Consider the following 22572-nt stretch of genomic DNA (forward strand, 5'->3'; position numbering starts at 1 on the left):
TCAGATCGAAAATATCCATGCCTCATCACGCTTCAGCCAATACTAGCCAGTAGAAAGTTACGGTTCTTGATGAAGAGCCTGTGGCGGCAGCCAGCTTATGTTTTACCTTGTCTGTGTTACCGAGATATGTATTGATTGCTTTTTTGTGAGGTCTCCACATCGATCGGATTCCTAACGTGGAAAGCAAAACTCATCAGACCTCGAGGGGAACACTGAGAATAATGAGTGGGCGCACCTTCACAATTCTGAAGAGACCTGGTAGTGCTGATCATGTATGATTAGGATGCGGGACGGCATCAAACACCGCACACTCAACCCAAGTGGGAGTACGGTCAGTACGATAGGAGCAAGCCTGGCAGGGGAACAGAAGACTCTGTTTAGAGGCGAGACCGAATGGGCTGCTGTTATTGCTTCAGAACACCACCCAGTGAATGAATGATTTGCAGTACACGAATACAGAGCAAGTTCGCGGATGTAGTATTGGAGATGGGGGGTCTCTTCATCTAACATTTTATATTGCCGACCGGATACGCCAGATTAGAGATGGCACGTAGAGTCTCATCGGGCAGTCTCATATCCTCCCTACCTCGTAATATTACTTCTCCCCAAGATAAACCCATGAATCTACCGAGATAAACTCATCTCCATAGCGGTTCCACCAAGACCATCTCTATTACTAGGTGAAAATACAGTCATGGGGGGGAACGTGCTTTATAGTTCCTCCACTTGCCTGTAAAGTAAAAGCAGAAAAAAAAATTTTTTTTTTTCGAAATATTATTCCTATTTTATTCCTCCTCTTTCCCATGCCCGGTCGGAGACGAGGCTGAGATTTGGATAGGGATGGAATGAAGGAGCTTCTCGAAAGGTGAGGATCGTTAACCTGGCTTCTTTCAATCCTTGGTTTCTTGCGCTTAGCGGACAAGTAACATGGAAGTTACCGGGGGCGGAGAGGGGCTTTTGCCGGATCGAAGAAGCGAAACTTGCCTCGTAGGAAAAACAAAGGGGATACATTACTACAAAGTATGGTATACCTCGGTATATATACGTGAGTACGAATGAAGAGCTTATTGACACCGGAGCCCACGAGAAAGGCTAATACTTCGTAGTTTGTTTGTTTCCTCATCGACTAGGGGTCAGGAGGGGAGGAGAAAAATCGGCGGTATTCCCATCCACAACCATACGATGAGTGAAGAGAAAGAGAGATCTGCACAGACATTGCCTTTCATTGGAGTCAATATTGCCTGGCTGGTTCCTGCGCAAGGCCAAATGCGGTCCAGTTGAGTCCAGTCAGTCAGTGCGCGGCACTCTCTCCTCGGCTCATCGCTGATCTTCCCAGGGAGAGATGGCCTGGCCTGGCCTGGCCTGGCTCGTGTCCCTTGGATGAACAATATATAATTACATACACATTCAACAGAGGAAGTACCGCATGAAAGAATGATAATGATTATGGAGAGTTTGGGAGTGGACTTCGCTGACCTGGCTCGCCCACATTTCGCTAATCATACTAGATGCCTGCTCGAGAGCATCAACAGCAGGTCCCGTTCATGAATTAAGAAATACTTTGGAGAGAAAGATCCAGCCGCAAGCCCGGATATACCAGCCAGTCCGACTCCATTTGATCAGGATCGGAGTGGAACCTGGCCTCACATGGGGTGCGGATGTGGCATTTTCTCGGGAACTTCCACTCCTGTCATTGCTCGATGAGCCCCGTAACACCTTCAATTACCGACTCTACCTCGTACTCGTGATAGGGGATGGGATATTAGTAGTGTACAGAGATACTCCGTAAGTTCAGTGTCGTTAATGTCACAATCACTAACAAAAAGGGGGTGATCATTCCCCAGTGTACCTCGTAACAGGACAATATCGCTTAAACCTGTCGCCCCGCCCGGCATGCGGTGCTGTTACTGTCACAACCACGGCCACTCCTTTTGTACCTTGACAGCTCATAAAGCTCTCTTCGTCCTCTTCTCGCGGACGTTAACCGACGAGGTTGGCAAGTGCGAAGTAGGGATTGAAGAGTTCCACCTGTAGGCTATGGGCATTGTTGCTTGCGTCTTGGCAGTTGCAAGGGAGCACAGCTCTGAAAAGTCAGCCTCTGCTGTTGGGGTATAAAGTAAGGGGTATTTGCCTGGTGGCTGCAGCACCGGCATGTATGTAGCATACTACTTCGTACTTCTAGGGCGCACTCATTTACGAAGAAGGGGGAATTGTAAAAGGAAGGCAGGAAAGCTTCCTAAAATGTTCGGTGGCGATTCGTTCCTCGGGAGGCTGACGCAGCTGGGCTGGCGATGATGCGTTAAACTGCGCTAAAAATCCAGGCACTGTCCTTGTAATACAAACAAGATTTGCCCCACAATTGAAAGTGCGCCAGGAACGATCCAGGAACGTGAAAAAACTCATCAAAATGTTCGAAATTTTTGGTGCAGTGAAGGACATCAAATGGACCGAACATCTCTAATTTCGATTGATTTGATGTTTTTGTCCCCACCGTCACTGACGCCACCCTCCATGAAATAGATTTTCCCCACTGTAGCTTCGGTCAGCCAGACTTCCTACAAGGGATTTGGTGAGGTAAGTCAAGACCCCTGCAAACCGGCCACCCCCCCAACCAGCCACTTTCCAGAACTAGATAAGAATTTATTATATATACTATACTAAAATATTAAATATAGTAAAATTATTAATAAATACTTTAATAGTATATAAAGCTATATCTAACTTTTTATAAGTCTACTATTTATATTAAATTTATAAAAAATAAAAATAACTACTTTTATTTAATTAGTTTTATTTAAATATAAAATTAAATAAAATAGTTAATTATATAAGCTAACTATTTTTAAAATATAGATTTTTAATATTAATTTAATAAAATATTATTATAAATATAATAAATTTACTTAATAATTTAGACCCTTGTAAAATAGAAATAAAATAAATATTAAAGTTTTCTTAATATTTCTATATAAATTCTTAATATTAAAAAAAGTTATATAAATTTAAAACTATATATATTTATAATTTTTAATTATATTTAATAATTTTTTTATTATATATATACTAATATAAAAATATTTATAAAATTATTTTAAAATTATTATATATATTTTTAATTATTTAAATATATATTATTTTATTAAATCTTAATAAAATATAAAAAAATATTATAAAAGTAAAGATTTTATTTTATTTATTATTTAAATAAATTTTAAATCTATAAAATTTAAAATTTAAAAAAATTAATTTTATTTTATTTTATTATTAAAATTAAATTTTAAAAGTTTTATATAAAAAAATTTATAGGGGTCTAAAATAAGTAAAATTTAAAAAAATAATATACTTTTTAAACTTATATATAGAAAGTTTATTTAAATTTTATATTTAACTTATTTTATAATTATATTATTTTTTCTTAATTAATAAATAATAAATTAATATTTTTAATAAATTCTCTTTAAAAATTCTTAGAAATTTAAAATTTTAATCTTTTACTTTATAAATTTTTCTATATAATTAATATACTATAGTATATTTAATAAGAATTTTATTATATTTTAATTACCTTTGTGCTAAATGTAGTATATTATAAATCTGGATTTGAGAAGTGGCCGGTTGGGGGGGTGGCCGGTTTGCAGGGGTCTTGACTTACTTATACTACATCAAAACTTGGACACTACAAATAAGTTCAATTGAGGATGCCCAGACTTCAAGGCAGTTGGAAAGAACTAAGAAATGCATACGGAGAATACACATATTCGTATTTTTTTTTTCTTCCTCTACTTGAACAAGAGAAATAGAGTAATTCTTTGTAAATGTCAATGGAACAATGGTACGAGTGCCACGCACGTGTTTTCGCCTGTCCACATTGTTTACGAGGAAAAGAACCGGGCTGCGCTAATTATCTGTGGAGAGCAGTCCGGGAGATGAAGATGCTCTCCTGACTATTATGCGTGGTGTCCGGTGGTCCACTCGTTTTGAGCTCAACACGTCCGCGTTTAACTGAACGAATTGTACACCGCGAAGGACGAAGTGGAATTGGTCAACCTTATCTGAGATTACTGCGAAGCAGGGTCACCTCCATCATACCCACAGCTTCAAGTGTACCTTTGAGTTTTGACAAACTGGTCCACCAGAAATTCGGGATTACGCATCGATTCCATTCGTACGAAGTACATTCTCGTTCAGCGGATAACCCCGGCGTGGTGTGCATCCCATCCTAATCCGCCCTCAGCATTTACGTACTGATTACTATTGATCTGGTCTGGGAATGTTGCTCCTGCGAGATGTTATCCCTCTTCTCTCAGAACGTTTATGTTGGTTCAATAAGTAGTACGAAGTACTGCCTGAAAGGAGAGAGACGAGGGTTAAGAATCAGAGGTCTCGAGATGCATTGGTGCGTAAAGACTCGATATTAGTGATCGGTTCTGGACAAGCCTGCTTCGTTCGTTGTGGAGGTCGTGCAGGAGCTTTTCCCATACATCGATGTACGAAGTAGTGTAAAACCACCGTGTTATTACTCCCTAATCCTAAACTATGATCAACGATTGAAGATCTCAAAGTCTAAAGCCAAAGGAGTGGTATCATTGACTGAAATCTGGAGAACGAGATCAATTGATTTCTTGGCAGATCGCTGTGCGGTTCACTGGTGGATGGACTAATAATTTATTATCGTGGGAACTGGATGCGTTGAAGATGTGCACGATGCACAACGCCTACTCCGTATGATCGTGGAGAATAAATGAATTAATCATCTCGATACATTGCCATTCAGGGACAGAACCGGGGCAGACAAGTCGAGGAGAGTACTTCCTACGGCCCTCTTTGGTCAAGACTGTGCGCGTATTGTACCGGTGACTCGACCATCATCCCAAAATGAAATCTCGGGAGATTAAACGCTCTCGATCAAAAGAGTTTAGGTACCTGAAACGTCCAATACAAGGGCGCTCGACAGCTCAAGAGTACGCCGAAGCTACCGCCGTCAGATTGTGTTTGTGGGGCTTCTTGAAGGCAGGAGAGGCATGATTGGCTGACCGAATCGGTGCCTGCAGGAGGAAGGTGCAGGACGGACCTGAAAAGTACCACTACATTTGCTAGCCCGGTAATTTGGTGACAGGGGTCCGATCCCCAGGCACAACGCAGGAGAGGAAGGACGCACACGTCAAGCTCTCGAGGTTATGTCAAAATTCTCTCTTTCTCTGGAAGTACGGGTACTTCTGCACCGCAAAACATTGAACTACCTCTCGTCCACCCATCTTCGTCCAAGTCGACAGAGAGACGTGGGTCGCCAGGGTCAGGGTTGTGTTGGCGATACTTGCTTCGCAATGGTAACAAGCGTGGTCTTCTCGGTAGGGTGGCCTGCTAGCTTCGCAATCACACCCTGCCCTGTCGAGGTACAGACAAGCACTGCCCGTGGCTGGAAGGAGCCAAGTCCCCTGGGGAGATGAGCAACTCGGGGGACCCGCCAATGGTATTAATCTTTGCTTGGCTCTCTCATTACTCTTTCCCCCCTGGGTCTTCTCCTTCTCCTTTCTCCTTTCTCCATCTAAAAACGGAGCCGTCCCGACTACATGTAGAAAGCAAGATCCACCCTCACCTCGCTTTCTCTTCTTCGTTTTCCTGTTTCCTTCTTGCAACCCACGCAATCCAACTTACCGCTTCACTCGTTCAGCGGGCATTCTTTACGAAGACCACGAAAGGAGGTTTCGACTAATATATATTGTATATTTTCTTTCAAATATTTGGGAAAAGACAAAAAAAGACAATGAAGGCCTCCGTTGCTGCCGTAGCGGCTGTGGCTGGCGTTGCCAACGCCGCCGCTCACGCCCACAACCACCGACGGGCTCACGATATGTTTGCCCGGCGGGCCGGTCTCGAATCCTGTGTCCCCGAGTGCACCACCGTCTGGGAGACTTTCTACGGCGAGCCTACCTGTAAGTTGCTGGAATACATTCACTCTCCCGCTTGCACAACAACATACGCACAGATGTGGTACCGTTGAACATGGTCGCCCCGGATCCTGAGCGATAAGCGTGATAGTTGGCTGCGGCCATGTCATGGGAGATGTCGAGACATGGTTTTGGTTAGGCCAAGTTTGGTCAACCAACATGTTTCGGTATTTTCGTTTCGTGTCATGATTCGTCTATTGTCTTTGATCGCATAAGGGCGACATCACTAAACTTCGTTACTCCGTAGTCATTGAGCACGGTCCCGAGCCCGAGCCCACCACGACCGAGATCCAGACCCAGGTCCAGACCGAGATTGTCGATATCCTCCCCACGCCCGAGGTTGAGATCTTCCCTACCCCCGGTACTTACTCGTGGGATGCCACCACCATCACCGTCACTGAGAGCACTACGGTGTGCGCGGCTACCGCCACCAAGGTTGGCCCCGGAACCCACACCTTCGGTGGTGTCACGACGGTTGTCGAGACGTCGACCACGGTCGTCTGCCCTATTGCCACTGAGACGACTGTCGACGGTGTTATCACCAGCACCATCGTGGAGACCACTTATGTCTGCCCGACTCCCGGCACCTACACTATTGGTGCCTCCAGCAGCACCGTCACCGTTGACGAGACCGTGATCGTCTACCCCGTTGCCACCAGCTACGAGCCCGGCACTTACACCAGGCCCGCCGCCACCGTCACTGTGACCGCGACCAATTACGTCACCGTCTGCCCCTTCGAGGGTGGCCCGACCCCTGCTCCCCAGCCCGAGCCCCAGCCTGAACCTGAGCCCGAGCCTGCTCCGGCTCCGGCTCCCCAGAAGCCTGCCGAGGAGGCCCCTGCTCCCACCACCGCCGAGACTTCCAAGCCCACTCAGGAATGGACCGCCAGCACTGGTCTTGGTGGCAACGGCAAGGACCACTGGGCCATCACCTACACCCCCTACACCGAGGACGCCGGTCTCTGCAAGTCCCGCGACGAGGTGTTCGCTGATATCCGCAACATCAAGTCCCTCGGCTTCGACACCGTCCGTATCTACTCTACCGACTGCGATACTCTTGCCAATGTCGGTGACGCCGCTGAGGCTGAGGGCCTGAAGATTATCATCGGTGTCTTCGTCAAGGAGGCTGGCTGTGGCTACAGCGGTGTCCACAAGCAGCAGGTCGAGGAGCTCGTCGCCTGGGGTAAGTGGCACCTCGTCAGCCTTGCCGTCATCGGTAACGAGGCTATCTTCGGCGGTCACTGCAATGCTGGCCAGCTCAAGGGCCTCATCGACACCTGCAAGTCTATCATTGCTGGCGCCGGCTACACCGGCCCTTTCACCACGGCTGAGACTGTCGATGTTTGGCAGCGTGACGGTAGCGTCCTCTGCGACTCCATCGACATTGGTGGTGCCAACACCCACCCTTACTTCAATGCTAACACCTCGCCCTCCGCCGCTGGCACCTTCGTCCGCGGCCAGCTCGATATCGTCGCCAAGATCTGCGGCAAGCGCTCCATCTCTCTCGAGTGCGGTTGGCCCACTCAGGGTAACTGCAATGGCGCTGCCTGCCCTGGTGTCGCTGAGCAGGCCGAGGCCATCGGCTCCATCCGATCGTCTTGCGGCGAGGATGTCGTCTTCTTCACCTACGGCAAGGCCTTCTGGAAGGATCCTACCTCTTGCGGTTGCGAGCCTTACTTCAACGTTGAGGGTGCTTTCTAAACCAAAGAAGCCCGAAACTGAAGTAATGTCCTACCTACTGTCAACTTTTTTTTCATGGCCTTGGGAGAATAGAAGAGGGAATATTGTCAATACTTGAGCATTCTTGGATAATGATTAGATGTTACAAGCCAATTAATTAGCGTCTTTTGCTTTGTTCTTTTATATATGTGGATCTCGTTTTGTTCTTAGCGTCACTTGCCGAGGGGAGAACCTTAATGCTTCTTCCCTCTTTCGTTCTCTTATGGTCATGGATTTCATTCCCCATCTGTCTGCTGCCGAGATATTTAAGTGGTGTGTGTGTGTGTGTGTGTGTGTGTGTTGCGAAGATGTTCTAGTTCCTGATGACCCTCTACTCCTGACCATTCACTGTTGTAAACGTTATGTGAGAGTGTCTCTCCGCCATGTCATGATCACTTTGATAATCTTAAACCATTATTTTCAGTGCCATATGAGTCTACCATGCTTAAGGGAAGGTGACGAAGGATAAGTGCTATTAATGGTTTGTATGGTGGCCTGAGGTGAGAATTATGTTTATTATTCGGACAGTGATTGGGCGATGGAGGTTCTGTGTGTCAAGTCGTGTCCAGTTTCCTCGAGGACCTCCAATGTCGAGCAAAGATCACATGGGTTACAAGCTCTCGCGTGGTTTACATTGATCTGTACGAAGTAAAGACTCGGCAATCCCTGGGTTCATTCATCCCACATCGTCCACATCGAGTAAAATCTCGACTCATTTGAGGCGCCCGACCTGCGCTCCCTTCCTCCCTAAAATCTACGCTAGACTGCTTCGGGGTGTCGCGATCGGACGTTGTTGACGGCACTACTGCAGCCATTGGAATTAAAGGCGGCTCTAGAAATGTCCAAATCTTAATCCTACCTTTCTCGTGTATGGTTGGTGTGCTTCGTTCAATATCTAACGGGTATATTACAGCTGATGTTTGAGACCAATGGGTCTGTATAACTGAATTAATCTGACTTTGCATATCATGAGGGCCCTCTCTAGGAAGGGTGAGGTAAGAAAGGGACCAAGCACAACATAGAGGGGGCGGTTGGCCGCCTTGCCAGGATCAAAAAGTAGACCCTTAAACTTAGATATCAATTCCATTTTTCTAGATTCTAACTATCGATGAGTCGACAAGCTCGAAAGCGGTGTCGATCGAGATGGGATCGGAGGAAAGAAAAGCGCACATTCTCTGCTCTCTGCCAGCAACATGAAGGCCAGTTGACCCTGCCCCCGGCATCAAGTAGATCTATTTTATTATTTTCCTCTCACTCTTTTTGCCTACCCCTAGCTACAAGAGATGTCGGCCCTCGGATCTCGTGTTCTAGCCCCATAGCATCAAGAAAGGCCAGCGTTTATTCTCTTGTATCTCCTTCCTCCCCTAACCCATCCCATATAATCCCATACGCTTCTTACCCTCGCAGGGGACAATTCGAAGTAAAGACCCTTCAGGGGAACAGTAAGAGAGGGTAAGAGAAGCAACATGAGTATTCAAGTATGTGCCTCTCCTATTGTAATGTGCCCAATACCAATAACCAAAGCACTTCGCATATGTCAAAAAAAAGAGGAGGAAAGAAGAAATACTCTGGTTTGTTTCCCTTGAAGGAATATGTATCTCTTCGCTTGAAAAAGGTGAAAGATGAAACTAGCATGCGAGACAGGAAGCAAAGTCCGGTATCCTTCCAAACACTTGAATCATGAAATTACTCCAATGCGAAGAACCCCTCCTGAACTGCAGAGCCAATCCCTCTTTTTTGCCCCATGGAAGAAAAGAAAATGCTGCAGGGTAGCCATGTAAATGTATCAATGATCCATTAAACCAAAAAAAAAAAAAATGAAGGAATCAATAATGCCCCCAAGGCCCTATGACCAAAAAAAAAAGAAAAAAAAAAGAAGGGATATCACTCGCCCGGAAAAAAAGATCATATAGACAACCGCCTCCCCATCCACCCCTAACTTCCATTGCATCATCACTTCACCTCAAAAGGGTTCCAAAGGCTCCAACATAGCCGCCCTCCTCTTCCTCCTCGTAACCGTCCCCGTAGCCCGAGGATGACTAACGACCTCCTCCACCGACGGTGCCCAATCGAACCCGTCGCGATGCCGGTCCCGATCATGCCTCCAACCGCGGAACCGGTGAAACAGCGGATCGTAGAGAGCCGCCTCTGCCGCCTCGGCCCCGAGATCGCACCGCTCGAGTTGCAAGAGCCCACCACGCGCGCCGTCGCAGCAGAGAACCTGCAGGTCGCGACCCTCATCGGCGAAGCTGACGCCGCCGATCTCACCAAAGACGTCAAAGGTCTGCTTGCGCCAAAAGTCCCGGGCGTCGATGACGTTGACGAAGTCGGCCTCCTCGGTGGCGACGAGCACGCGCTTGCCGCTGCCGACGGGGGAGAACTTGAGGTTACGCACGCCGGCCATCTCTGATCGAATGGTGCACACGGGCGTGTTCTCGCCGTTGGCGTTGCTCCAACGCCGCGCGTCCCAGATCTTCACCGTCATGTCCTGCGATCCCGTCGCTACCGTCCAGCCGTCGTCGGCCCAGTCGCACGAGAAGCCGAAATCGAGGTGGCCCTTGAGTTCCTGGAGGACCTCGCCCGTCTCGGCGTTCGTGACTACGGCCGTGTAGTGGTCGCCTACCATAATGCGCAGGCGCTTATCCGGCGATAGGACCGTGCAGTTGACGGGGAAGTTGTACATGGTCTGCAAGACAAACTTCTGCGTTGTTACGTCTAATATCCGGAAGCCGCGGTCGTTGGAAGCAAACGCCGCTAGAGGTCCGGAAGAGTTACGCGATTCATACACCTGAACGTGCGTCGTGATGCCGCTCGTGTCGTCGGTAAGCTGCCCTTCCACATGTCCCGTCTCACGCGACTCAAGGTTCTTTATGCAGTATTCTCCGTTAAAGGTGCCGGCGACCAGAACGCGGCGGTTCGCTGATAGCGTGGATACGAGGCCGCCTCCGTCCATGTCCTTGAGGTCCATTAGAAGCTCATCCTTACCCGTGATGGGGTTGATCTGACGAATCCCCCGCGCCTCTGGATAGAAGGACTTGGCTCTAGATGAGGTGGCGAGGATGTTCCTGAGCTGGAAGTGATTTAATCGAACGTTCTTTCGGATATGCATTTGGCGGAACCTAAAGTAGTTCTCGCTCCGTTGAAGCATCCTGTCCGAGCGGTTCGGCTGCAAGCAGGTATCCCGTCAGCATCTCGTGCAAAATATGTATGTGGGTGTAGATGAAGAGATGAGGCGAAATGAGGGCAGTGACACATACGTTGAAAGCATCAGAACCATCTACGTTAACAAAATTGGTATACGTGTTCAGCCGCCGCTCGCGGGCTTCCCTACGCGTCACCCCGAGCTGCGTCCAGTCAATGCCTTGTACATCGCACTGGTCACCCATGAGATCATCGTAGTCCACACTCTTGACACGCGAATTCTCCAGTTCGTTGACAGTGGGCAGCCACGGGCTTCGGAACCGCGGCCGCGTGTCGTTGGAAAGGGAGAGCCCGGGATGCGCCCATTTGCGCAGAAAGGGAACTAAGCCGGGGTTCTGAGGACCGAGGATCCCCGGTGTCTGAGGTCCTTGGAAGCCCGAGTTTGTGTGGAAGGAGGTCACCGGAGGAGGGTGCGGGCCCTCTAATTCCTCGGCATCTTCGTCGAGCTGGGTAACCATATGAGGTTGGTGGGTTGGAAATGGGATTGGGGTCTGAAAGGCCGTATCGAGATCATCATTAGGCGGGGGAGGGGGAGCGGGGTTGTATGGGTAGTTCGACGGCGGTATATTATTGTAGCTGGAGAATTGAGGGGGGGTAAATGGCTGAGGCGGTATAGCGGCAACGAAAGGCAGATGCGGTGATATTAAAGAGGAGTTTGCGGTTTCGGGTATCGTGTGAGAGTTGGAGGGGGACGAAAAGGGTGGCACAGGAATGGGAACGGTATTATTCGCAGGATTCGTTTGGTCGTAGGACGGAGGTATCGCGGAGTGAGGATGGTATGGCGTTTGGGGCATATTCAACATCGAGCTGGTTGGCCATGGCGGTGGACCTTGGTAGTCGTGAGTAGTAAATGTCAGAGGTCCTCCTCCATAGCCGAGGGGCGCACCCCCGTCGCTATCGCTCATGTCGACGTCACCGTCGCCATCGTTATCCTCGTCGTCGTCTGATGAGTCGGGTGCGGGCATGTAGTCGTGGGTATAGGAAAAGAAGGGGTATCCGGGCGGCGTCATGGTCTGAGTGGTGTACTGAGAAGGGATCTGGGCGACATGGGGAGCATGATTAAGAGTGGTCGCATCATCGTCGTCATCGTCGTCGTCGTACATAGTATCAAAGCTGGACTCGAGGTGGTGGTCTTGGTCGTCGGAGTCGCAGCCGGAATCCTCGTAGACGGGGATCGCGAAGATGGGACCCGCCGAGGACATGGTGAAGTTTCGGTCGATCCTTCGTTGGTCTTTTGATGAGGTCGCTCGATCTTATCCGATATTCTTCTCTCGGTTCGGGGGCGACAGAACACCACGCCTTCACCTAGACTCGAGCAGCATCTGGGACCGGCCGCAACAAGAAGAAATAAGAAATGTTGAGGGAAGTCGTTAGAAGAAAGAACGTAGCCCCAACAGACAATGCAAAGGACTCGCACGACAAGGAGGAGGGGTAGCTCGGCCACCACCACTGGGCTCTTCTCGCCTCGTCTCTCCCTCTCCCTCTCCTTCTCCAATATATATATATATATCTCTTGGTCAGAACCAAGAAGCCGGAACCGGAATCAACCAGTCACCGCGAGCTCTTCTCAGACCCAGTATCAAGGAGCGCACCCTCAGCTGCAAATCGTACACGGCGCACCCCGGCCCCTAGTTGAGCTTGCTCCGTAGACGCCTCAAGCAAGTTTGGGAATGGGTCTTGTACTGAACAACCAGAGACGCAGGTACTGTGAGGGCCAGAGGCTTCTGTATCCTCCCCTCCCTTCCAACGTTTTCGCGTTGCTTCTCCGGGTCGGGTACGTCCGAAGTGACTCGGAGTTGAGCTCGCGCAGGGTGCTTGGGGGTGTCTCGGGACGGGTGTTCGAGTGACGGTTTGTGGGAGCAGAGCGGGAGAATAAATGGGACGGTCCGTAGGGAAAGCTGAAAAAAAGGCCGAAAGATTTGCTCTGTACTTTGGCGGAGGGTGGTGCGGTACGATCGCAAGGGAGAGACCCTCCTGTTGGTCAAGGCTTCCTTTGTTCCCTCTTTGTTTTCCTCGGCCTGTGCTCACGGGAAAGGCAGACGCCTGTGTACGATGGTACGATGGTACGATTGTATGATCGAGGGTTGAGGAAAGAGAGAAAGTTTGACCGGGTTTTGCGAAAGGAGTGTTGGCGACCAGGATGCCCTCTCCTTCGTAGCGACGGCTGGCTTCAATAACTTCGTGGGGGAATTAAAGGTTAATTCGTTCGGCACCGAGCTCAATGCTCCTAGTGGCAGAGGAGGGTGGTGGTGGAGCGGAGGAGTGACAACGGTCAATACAACACTGAAAGTTTTACTTCGCGCCTTCAAGTTCGCCTTTCGTAGTGTACTTCGTACTTCGCACATTGATCAAATATGTAGGGTCTCCGCTGACATGGGACAAGAGCGGTTTAGTGCCAGTGCAGTTGCAGCCAGGCGGAGTCAGCGCAGGGTCTGAATTGCAACAAGGACCAGAGCAGGAAATTGCTTGGGGTCGCGGAATTATGGCTTGAAGTCTGGGGTCTAGACAGCCATGTAGAAGTATAACTACACAGCTTCAGACTTGAAGGCAACGGGACGACAAGTTCCCATTAGGGTAACGGTATGTTGGTTGGTAATAATAAGCCATTAAACCACTTGATTAAATCCCTTGACTCGGTCCTGCCCTTTGCCCTTGGTCATCTAAGGGCGGGTATCGGCGTGACTGGAAGCGTGAGTGGGTGGGGAAGAAAAGGCTCAGGTGGTGGCTAGACCATAGCGCAGGCTTGAACTTGACGAGTCAATCAGTGTTAACAAATGCTCCCGCGTTCCTATGACTGCTCTGTAGTGTACCTCGTATGTGAGGTACTCTGGTGGCGGAGCGGGGCTTCACCAGCCAGGCGATCGGCCTGGCTGGCGGGATGAGAGGAGAGATTGATACTTCCTACATTTGATGTACTGTACATTGTAGGATTGTAGGAGGGGTTGTTGAAACTTTGGGTCATTGTTGGGGGATGGATGCGCACGGCAAGTCCCAAACCTGTTTTTCTCACTGCTCCTGCCCCTCGCACACCGCACAAAAGCTTGAGCTAAATGACCAGGCAATATTACGAAGGAAGGTGCGGCAAAATAGAATACAAGCAGGAAGTATTTGTAAAGCAACGGAATATTATGATCGATACTGAGGTACAAGTACGTCCTCCATATCGCTCCGTGGAGGGGAGCTTGCGCGGGTGCGAAGGTGCGAGTTGAGGTGTGACAGTGACAGCGATGGCGCCGGTGGGCAGGCGACCTGGGGACTCGAGAGGTTGGAAGATCAGCGCGGCGGCTGGGCGGGGAGGTATCAATGGAGCGAGTGTACTTCCTAGTATTGAGCGACGTACATTATTACTGGGCGGAGACCACAGAGTACCTCCTCTTTCAAAGGCTCTTGAGACCTCGCCGTTCCATCTTAGAATTTAGGGTCACGGACTCTCTGACCTTAGAGCGAGCGCTAGAAGGGACCACAGGGACCGGGGAATGAGGGACGACGAGGGGGTAAATTAGCCTGCTGCAACCATCAATCAATGTTATTCATCAGTCGACGACAGTGATTGTGTTTCTGCCTTGTGCCCATCTCGGTGGTGCACACAGTTTAAGTGAGATCCCCTAAGACTTCGTGGGCGATCGCATTTCCGAAATGCTGTACGAAGTTTAGTACGAAGTAGACTATAATGTTGCTTCTATACAGGTACAAAGGTAATTACCACAATTGCATGTACTTCGCTGAGACTAGCCCACTTGATAACAACCGGTGTGCCTTGTACCTCGGGTACTCATGTCATCTACCAAGTAACTAAGTAACCAAGTAAGTGGACAACAAAGTACATACGAATCGACCGAGACCGCCTCTGATATAAACTAATAATAAGGAGCCTTGCTTGCTTTGTAAACGGAGTCTCGATCCCACAGCATCATGGAACAGGTCTGACAGGTCTATCCTTTTGCTGCAACCTCTCGGTCCCATGTATGTGTGGTGATCGTAACTGTACGGCAGTGGATCTAGTGCAGTTGTAGACTCTCCTCCTCATGACAGACAGGTAGCACAACGACTCTTAATCCTCTGTGCTCCTACTATTCTTCCTACGGCCGAATACGACGACCCCAGCCTATTCAAGGTTGATATCGACTTGAGGCGATAACCTTCATCTTCATTCACCATGATTGATCAAGACCAATGCATCTGCATCGCTCCCCCTGGGGCTGGGGAAGCCAAGCATATTGATGCTAGGTATGAAGTACGTCGACTCGCAATGTAAAATCGCCGGGTACTCGTGTACACCAACAGACTGACTGGATCCCACCAACCCACCACACCCACATCCGCACGCAGCAATTCTCATGCACTGCACCGCGAACGGTCTTCCTCCAACGCCCTCAACGTTGTCATCAATCCCATCCCCCGGTCCTCCTTTGTGGGGAACCTTCTCCAGCCGGGAAACGACCCTCCCCTCAAGAACATGGGCCATTGTTGCGCTGTCCTGCTGCTCCTCGAGCATTTGATTCATGCAGCTCTGTCTCTTTCGAGCCACACGTCTTAATCTCTCAACACCCGTTTTAGCCCATATGATCCGAGTTTGGCATATTACTTTCGTGGAGACATTGAAATCTTGCATCTTGCATCTGGACCTTCGTGCGGCACGCAATTACTTTGGTTGGCAAATGCCAGTGTTTCTTTTTTTTCATGCGGGAGCACCACTTTGTATGTTCGTATATTCCTTTGTACATGAGCACTTGTGCTGCAGAGTACTATATCTGCTATCTCCTGGTGTTACGTTTGTCGCACCCGATCTGTCTTTAAACTCGTCAGATGGATCCAATAACCTGCTCGTCCCCGGTTCAAGTTAGCCAATCCTCAACCACATGGTTTCATGCCCAAGATCGAGGCTGAAGTCTAAGACAACGAGACGAGATGGAAATTGGCCCATGATCATTCGCTTCATCGGTCTCGGAGAAACCTTGGAAATCCTTCTGGCTGCCGAGAAACCAAATATATTCCACATGGCATCCATTACAGTCAACGAAGTACTGCTTCGAAGACTGCAAGGGGAAAGGAAACCTCCAAGGAGAAGAAAGGGGCGGGAAAGGGGGGAAAAAGAAAAAAAGAAACCCTCCCAAAAAAGAAAGTCGTCAGGATTCAATGCATCTACCCAACCGAACAAGCCTCAATCGCAAGCCCAAAGTACATCAAAAGCATACGACTTCCTGCACCTAACCGTTTGTTGCTCTCCAATACGATTGTTGCTTCTGTCACGACGTTGAGATTGCCGAGTCTGTGGTGATACCACTTGTCCCCCCTCTCTAGCTTCCTCGTAGCCTTCGACGGCGTAGACATGAAATATCAAGGTAAACCATAAATGATAGGAGGGTGTGAAGGGCGAGTTGCATGCACAGGTAGTAGACGAGAAATGACGTTGCAGTTGGGCCTCTTAACTTCAAACTCTTTCTCCTCGGACAACTGCCTGGCCCAGCAAGGCTATGCCATACCCGTTTCATACATAGAGCTTGGAGCTGGAAATACCACCCACAACAATCAAAGTCGTAGATCAACCCGATCAACCTCCTACGCCGACCTACAAAACGAAACGCACATCACTCAACCTCCCAAATTCTCCTTTATCCGTGCAGACGCATCCCGTCCACCATCATCAGCGCTATCCTCTAGCCGCCACACCCAATCGTTGAATCGTTCAAAGGGGGTCGAGAAGATCACCCGCAGCAGCTAACCAAGGAACAGTTAAAAAAAAAAAAATAGCGTTGTGCAAAATGTGTATTTGAGGCTCCCATAAACAACTACCAGGCGTAGCCAGATTGGTTTTACTTGGCTTGCCTCATACAAAGTCCGGTTAGGAAATCATAGAACGTGGAAAAACTCCCCGAAAAAGAATAAAAGTATGTACATAGGACCGTCTTAACAGAAACTCGGTGTCAAGAATGTACGCCGCTCGGATGCCACCTAGAAAACCGCTCTCTATACACAACAACAACCGTTAAGCAAGATGGGGGAATTAAAAAAGGGAAAGACAGTAGACGGGGGTTGAAACCAACGGAACAAACTGAAGCGCAAGTTACAATAGACGGCGGGAAGGGGGCGAGGGTGGCATACAAAGTTATGAGAATAAAGGGAAAAAATAACGGAGAAAAAAGAGGAAAAAAAGAAACCAGGCTCACGCTCCTAACCCTTCTCCATTAAGTAGTAGTGATTTTCATGTGGGATACGTGTCGTGCCAATAAGTCTCGCCTCGCCCCCTCTTGCCCACCCAGGTCTTCTTTCTTGATATTACTAGGAACCTGAGACGTGACGTGAAAATGGTAGAAAAAGGAACAAAACAAGAAAAAACACTCATCATTCCTCCCTTAGCCAGGAGGAGTCAACGCAGGGTTACGCGTCCGAATAATAGTCATCGTGGTACGCCTGGCCCGGTGGCCCCGACCATCCGCCAGCGCTCGACACTCCTCCGTTGGCGATATTCTCTCTCGACGACCAGAATTGGAGGCGCGTTCGACGGTCGCGCTCGAACTCGGCCCATCTCTTCATCGTGATCTTGCTGCTGTCGAACTCTCCTTCATATTCGATGCCTCCCTTCTTAACCTTCTCATCCGCCGTCTTTCTCGTGTCACCCCATGAGAAGTCGTCAAACTTCCAGAATGAGTACGTCGGTAGAACAAAGTTCCAAACGGGAAGTGAAAAAAGATAGATGACCATCCACCCCATATACGTCCACGAGTGGGCGGTAACCACAATCAGGACTGCAGGGAGACCGAGAATGAGACCCAAGAGAACCAGAGGGATGATCTGAGGTGGTGAGTTGATGATGGAGATGATTACTGGAGCCGCATGTTAGTATTGTCAATAAATGGAGGGAAATATTTTTTCAAAAAAATCGGCGCAAGTATGAAGGATAATAATGATCATGATAGCAGCACGAAAAGCACAAAACTTACCAACATAGAACGTAAAGGCGATGGCAGCGGGAAGTACCAGAGTTCCGATCAGCTCAATGAACACAACAAACTGCATACTGAAGCAGAAGGTACCGCAAAGATCTCGAACGAGGACAAGCTCCATCAGGTTGTGAATGGTAGAGTTGATCCAACGACGTCGCTGCGACAATAGCACGCTAAACGTGTCCGGAACCGTCGTCTTGCACACAGCCTGAGGCACAAAAACTTGCTTTCGCTTGGGGAAGGTTCTAAGCATGAGTGTCGAAAGGTATCGATCCTCGCCGAGGAGCAGTAGGTTCTTCTTGTGAAGAGTGTCGACCACATTCTCCGAGTAATGCTCAACAACGTCAGGGTTCGCGAGGATGGGGACCCAGTAGTTCTGGGCGCCCTTTGGCGCTTTGATTCGGTACATACAGAAACATCCGGGCAGACAGGTAACACCGCCAAAGACGGACTCGAACGACTTGGACAGATGGTGAGAAATGAAGTATTCGAAGACCTGAATGGCAGACACCCAGCTCTGGCGCTTGTTGGCAATCTTCGTTTCACCACAGAGGCCCATAATTTCGGGATCCTTGACCATGGCCGAGATCATGTGCGTCAGACTGTCGGGGAAAACCTTCGTATCGGCGTCGACCATGAGAACGACTTCGTAAAAGTCGGGAGAGATGCCCGTCACCTTCCAGAGACCGTTGAACATTTCGTATTCGAGTTCCGTCATGCGCTCGTCAAACATGACCTTCTGGAGGAAAGACATGAGCACGATTTGACTGTCGCGCTTACCACGGTTGCCAGGCTTCGCTGTCCGCATCTCATCGGGAGTACCACACTTGACCACAACCATCATCGGCACGCGCTGTTGCTTATCGGCGGGTATCGAAGAGCCGGCACCGTAGTCATAGAAACCTGAGTAGATCTTGGCCATGTTGTGCCGCTTGGAACCGCTAGCCACGGCAACATACGAGAAGGCCTGGACCTCCTCGGGAGGCATCGTGTGATCCTTCAACATGCTAAGCACAATCTCCGGGGTCGAGTACTTCTCACCCTTCCCTTTGATGATACCGTCGCAGATGACAAGAATAACCTTGTGGCTGTTGGGGTAATCCGTCATGGCAATCGAATCCAACGTTGTTCGCAAACCTTGTTCACCTTCTGAGTAGGCGGTAACGAGGCAGATGGCATGGGCAAGAGGGAATCCGAAAGGCATCCAGTCACTCGGCGGCTGCGGAACGACGGCCTCATGAATGAAGCCAGCAGGTCCAGGGCCCTCGGTGGGGCTCGTAGTGCTGGCGTAAGGATCAGACCGAAGGAAGCTAGTCTTGCTATCGTTGCGCTGCTGGTAAATGGAGCCAGGGTAGAGGGTGCTGCCAGCACCCTGGCTTGCCATGGTTGTTGGCACACGCTTGTTCATGCTGCGATCGGCGTTGATAGAAGAGAAGCGAGACGTGGTGGGCAAAAATGAGCTGACGCGCTTGCTTCCCCTGTCGGAGCCGGGGCCGGCGACACTACTGCCGACCTCGCCCGGAAGACGGGGAGGCGCGCTATAAATGTCCTCACTCCAATCCTCAATCTGCCGATTCCTCTTTCTCTGATCCGACGTCTGTGAGGTTTTCGCAGCGGCATAGTTGCGGCTTATGAACCATTGGAAAATCAACGCAAGCGCAAACCTGGCGCATACGACGGCAAGAATGAGCGTAAGTGTGCAGTACAAGACGACCTTGGCAGCAATACAACCGACAGTCTCAGTATCCACGGTTCCAACCTTGACAATCTCCTCGAGGCACTCGGCCACCTGCTTGTCCTCAGACGCTTGGAAGATTCGTGTTACGTCGCGGCCGCGAATGGCTTGGTTGACGGCAGTATTCTTGTCGCGGAGTTCCTTGAAACGATCTGGGATAGTCACCTGGGTCTCATCGAACCAGTTGAGCAGGTTCAGATCGAGCACGTTGCCGGAATAAACGATGAGATTGCGTGAGTTATTACGAATGTCATCCCAGGTAAAGTAAACATCGGCCGAGCCACGGAGGCCATGATAGAAGGCGTCGCGAGCTGCCTGAGTAGTATGGCATGCGTATCCGACATAATATGGTACTGTGACGTTCGGGCTGCTAGAGCCGTCCTGGTTGAATGTCGTACAGGGGAAGTACCATGCCAGATCATTGTTAGAGTTGGTCGGGACGTTGGAGTTGGCGGACCTATTGATCAGGCCCTTGCAGCGACCGTTGACGTTTTGGAAGAGGAAGCTTCCGTCTTTGCCGCTATTCTTCTCGGGCAAATCGAATAGGACATTAGCTAATTGTCCGTTCTGGCGGAGAGGAATGCCTTCGGCGGCAGGATGGCCAGATCTTGAGAGGTCGTAGGCTACACCGTGGAAGATCATGAAGCCGCCGGTTACTTCGTTGATACGAAGCCTTGGCGGAGGTGAGCCGCAGACAACCTGATTGAAACCAAAAGTCAAAAAGCCCACCACCGCCATGATGAAGAGAATAATGCTGATGAGGCCCATCTTTTCTCGCCAAGCGCGCTGTTGTTCCTTCTTGACCTTTCCAAAACACTTAAGAATGAAGTCGGGGCACCAGAATGTGACAATGGCACAATACACATTCCACAAGCTTGGAGGGCGGATCTGCTCCTGTTCCTTCTGCTTCTTTCTATCCTCCTTTCTAATCTTGGATGATTTGGTTCGCTTCACCGGCTTTCCACCAAGACCCTTCTCGGGATCGTCGTTGCGCCGAGGGCTCCTCGGGTCTCGGGGGGGAGAAGCATCCGAGTATGCGTCAAGAGTTCGCGAAGGCGAACGATCGGAGCCTTCCTCAAGATCCTCCGCTAACGGGTTATTCCCCGTAGTCGAGGGTAGAGTGTCCATCTTGGCTGCATGTTTCCGGTAATGATAGTTTGGATGATCTTTTCCGATCTTATTTCTTTCGGGTCGGATAAGGCTTCGCTTTCGCTGGAAATTGCTCCCAGAGCCGGGATTTGGGGAGGTCGCATCGGGCGAAAGGGGGGTAGTCTCTGTATTACTATTAGGACCCGCGATGGTATCGGGAAAGGATGTGGCGGATTGCCCACGTTGATGTGCTGGCATGGGGCCTAGGGGATAATATCCGCCTCCCTCCGCGTCCGCAGGGCGGCTTCGTCGGGAAGGTGAGTGTCGATATCCATTTCGCTGCTCGTACGAAGGGCTCGCACCCGGCCTCTCGGGGAGAGACATTGTCCTATACGAAGGCGGATGTCAGTGCTGGCTGTCAACAAGAATTGTTCGAAGCGACCGTCGATTGAAGTGAGGAACGGAGCTGGCGGGGAGTAGGACAACAAAGGGTGTGACAAAAATAAGAACTAAATAGTAGCACCAACGACGACAAGACAACACACCCTTCAGAGCAGAGAATAGCTTAGATTTTCGACTCGTATCGCTACTCAATTCTGTATTCGGCATTCACGACGTCGCAAGGTTCGAAAAGGGGAGAAAATGTGGTTGAGGAAATGGTCTCGAAATGGGGTAAAAAGGGCATGAAACGTGATGCAAAGGAACAAAGCTGAGGCGAGAGCGGGAAAGAGAGAGAAGGTAAACCCACGATGTTGATTTGTTATTATGCGTGGAAACGCCAATAAAGCCAGGTTGTCGAACGAAGGGGATATAGTAGGGGGCCGTTAATGTCGAGCGGGGGCCGTTCCTTGGGAGACGGTAGCCTCTCAGGATTTGATGCGCGAACCGTGAACCGTTTTAGTGGGCCAGGTCCAGCGACTCTGACTGGTGCCAAAGCCAACTTGAAGCAACCAAAGTCAGGGACAAATCCCTCGGTGGCTCAGCACGATGAGAAGGAGTCGGTCGGCCACCCCCGGAAAAAGGATAAATTAAAAACTTGGTTGAAGCGACGATTTTGACGCCCTCGGGACCACGAAACGCCAGTCTCAAGCAAGCCGAGAAGCAGAAAAGAGCCAAATCCTGGAGCGAAAATGCTCTCGGCCGTCTGAGCAATACCGCGTCTGTTTTCTCGCCTCCTTTTTCGTTGACCGTAGACCGTAAGTATGTCGGTTTCGCGACTCGGAAGAGGTAGGATGCCGGATCTGAATCGTGTCTCGTTCAGAGGGAAGAGGGCGGAGTACTCGTACAGTCGCGGAGGAGCAATGCCCCGGTTGAGGAGCGTATATTAGAATAACGAAGGAAGAAAGAAAAAAAAAAAGCGCACAATAGAACGAAGGGAGTTTCGAGGCTTAGAATGAACGACTGTGTTGTCAGACCATGATAGCAAAGGCGAGACAACACGAAGCGAAGGACAAGAATAGATGCCGGGGCTCTGGAGGGCAAGCGTGGTGGATTGAAGAAAGGCAAATTTCTCTTGATGGTCAAAGATTGATTTGATGCTGCCCTATGGCTCTCCCTGCTTTCCTCGTTGTGATCAGACCAGCGCGAGTGTGTGTTCCTGCTTCTTCTGAGTATTTCGTACCTGGACAGTGTGCACTTAAAATGATGCGTCGAAGAACCTCGTACAGTGCCTAACATGCCGCAATTTACATAGTCTATACAGTCTCTTTGACTTTAGACGACCTCCACTTTCGCTGTTTTCGATGCGTATCCAAATACGAGGTTTGTCTTCGGGCACTGTCTTTAGAAGGTACAACGTAGTGCTGTACACAGTATCAATATTATGCATTCGGCGCACCTGGGAGCGATCTTCCCCCCCTATTGCCCCCAACTGTGCAGATACTGTACTCACCCGACTCATGCAGGGGTTCTACTTCAGCTCTTTCCCATTCTACGA

General features: G+C 49.5%; 3 protein-coding genes across 3 annotated transcripts; 1 reads left to right on the plus strand and 2 right to left on the minus strand.

Annotated features, from left to right (window-relative positions):
• Window positions 1-5764: 5764 nt before the first annotated feature.
• Window positions 5765-7649, plus strand: SAPIO_CDS3657 (putative beta-glucosidase btgE; the record flags this gene model as incomplete). The annotated part of the gene is made up of 2 exons (XM_016786409.1): window positions 5765-5933; window positions 6196-7649. 2 exons carry the CDS (start codon window positions 5765-5767, stop codon window positions 7647-7649), a joined length of 1623 nt encoding a protein of 540 aa, XP_016644415.1.
• A 1981-nt stretch (window positions 7650-9630) lies between these two features.
• On the minus strand, window positions 9631-12070 carry SAPIO_CDS3658 (uncharacterized protein; the record flags this gene model as incomplete). Its single annotated transcript, XM_016786410.1, has 2 exons — window positions 9631-10833; window positions 10925-12070. 2 exons carry the CDS (start codon window positions 12068-12070, stop codon window positions 9631-9633), a joined length of 2349 nt encoding a protein of 782 aa, XP_016644416.1.
• A 5176-nt stretch (window positions 12071-17246) lies between these two features.
• Window positions 17247-20675, minus strand: SAPIO_CDS3659 (Chitin synthase 4; the record flags this gene model as incomplete). The annotated part of the gene is made up of 2 exons (XM_016786411.1): window positions 17247-17692; window positions 17810-20675. 2 exons carry the CDS (start codon window positions 20673-20675, stop codon window positions 17247-17249), a joined length of 3312 nt encoding a protein of 1103 aa, XP_016644417.1.
• Between the last annotated feature and the right edge of the window lie 1897 nt (window positions 20676-22572).

The sequence above is a fragment of the Scedosporium apiospermum genome (assembly GCF_000732125.1).
Source record: "Scedosporium apiospermum strain IHEM 14462 chromosome Unknown SEQ_SAPIO_0088, whole genome shotgun sequence".
Lineage (NCBI taxonomy): Eukaryota > Fungi > Ascomycota > Sordariomycetes > Microascales > Microascaceae > Scedosporium > Scedosporium apiospermum.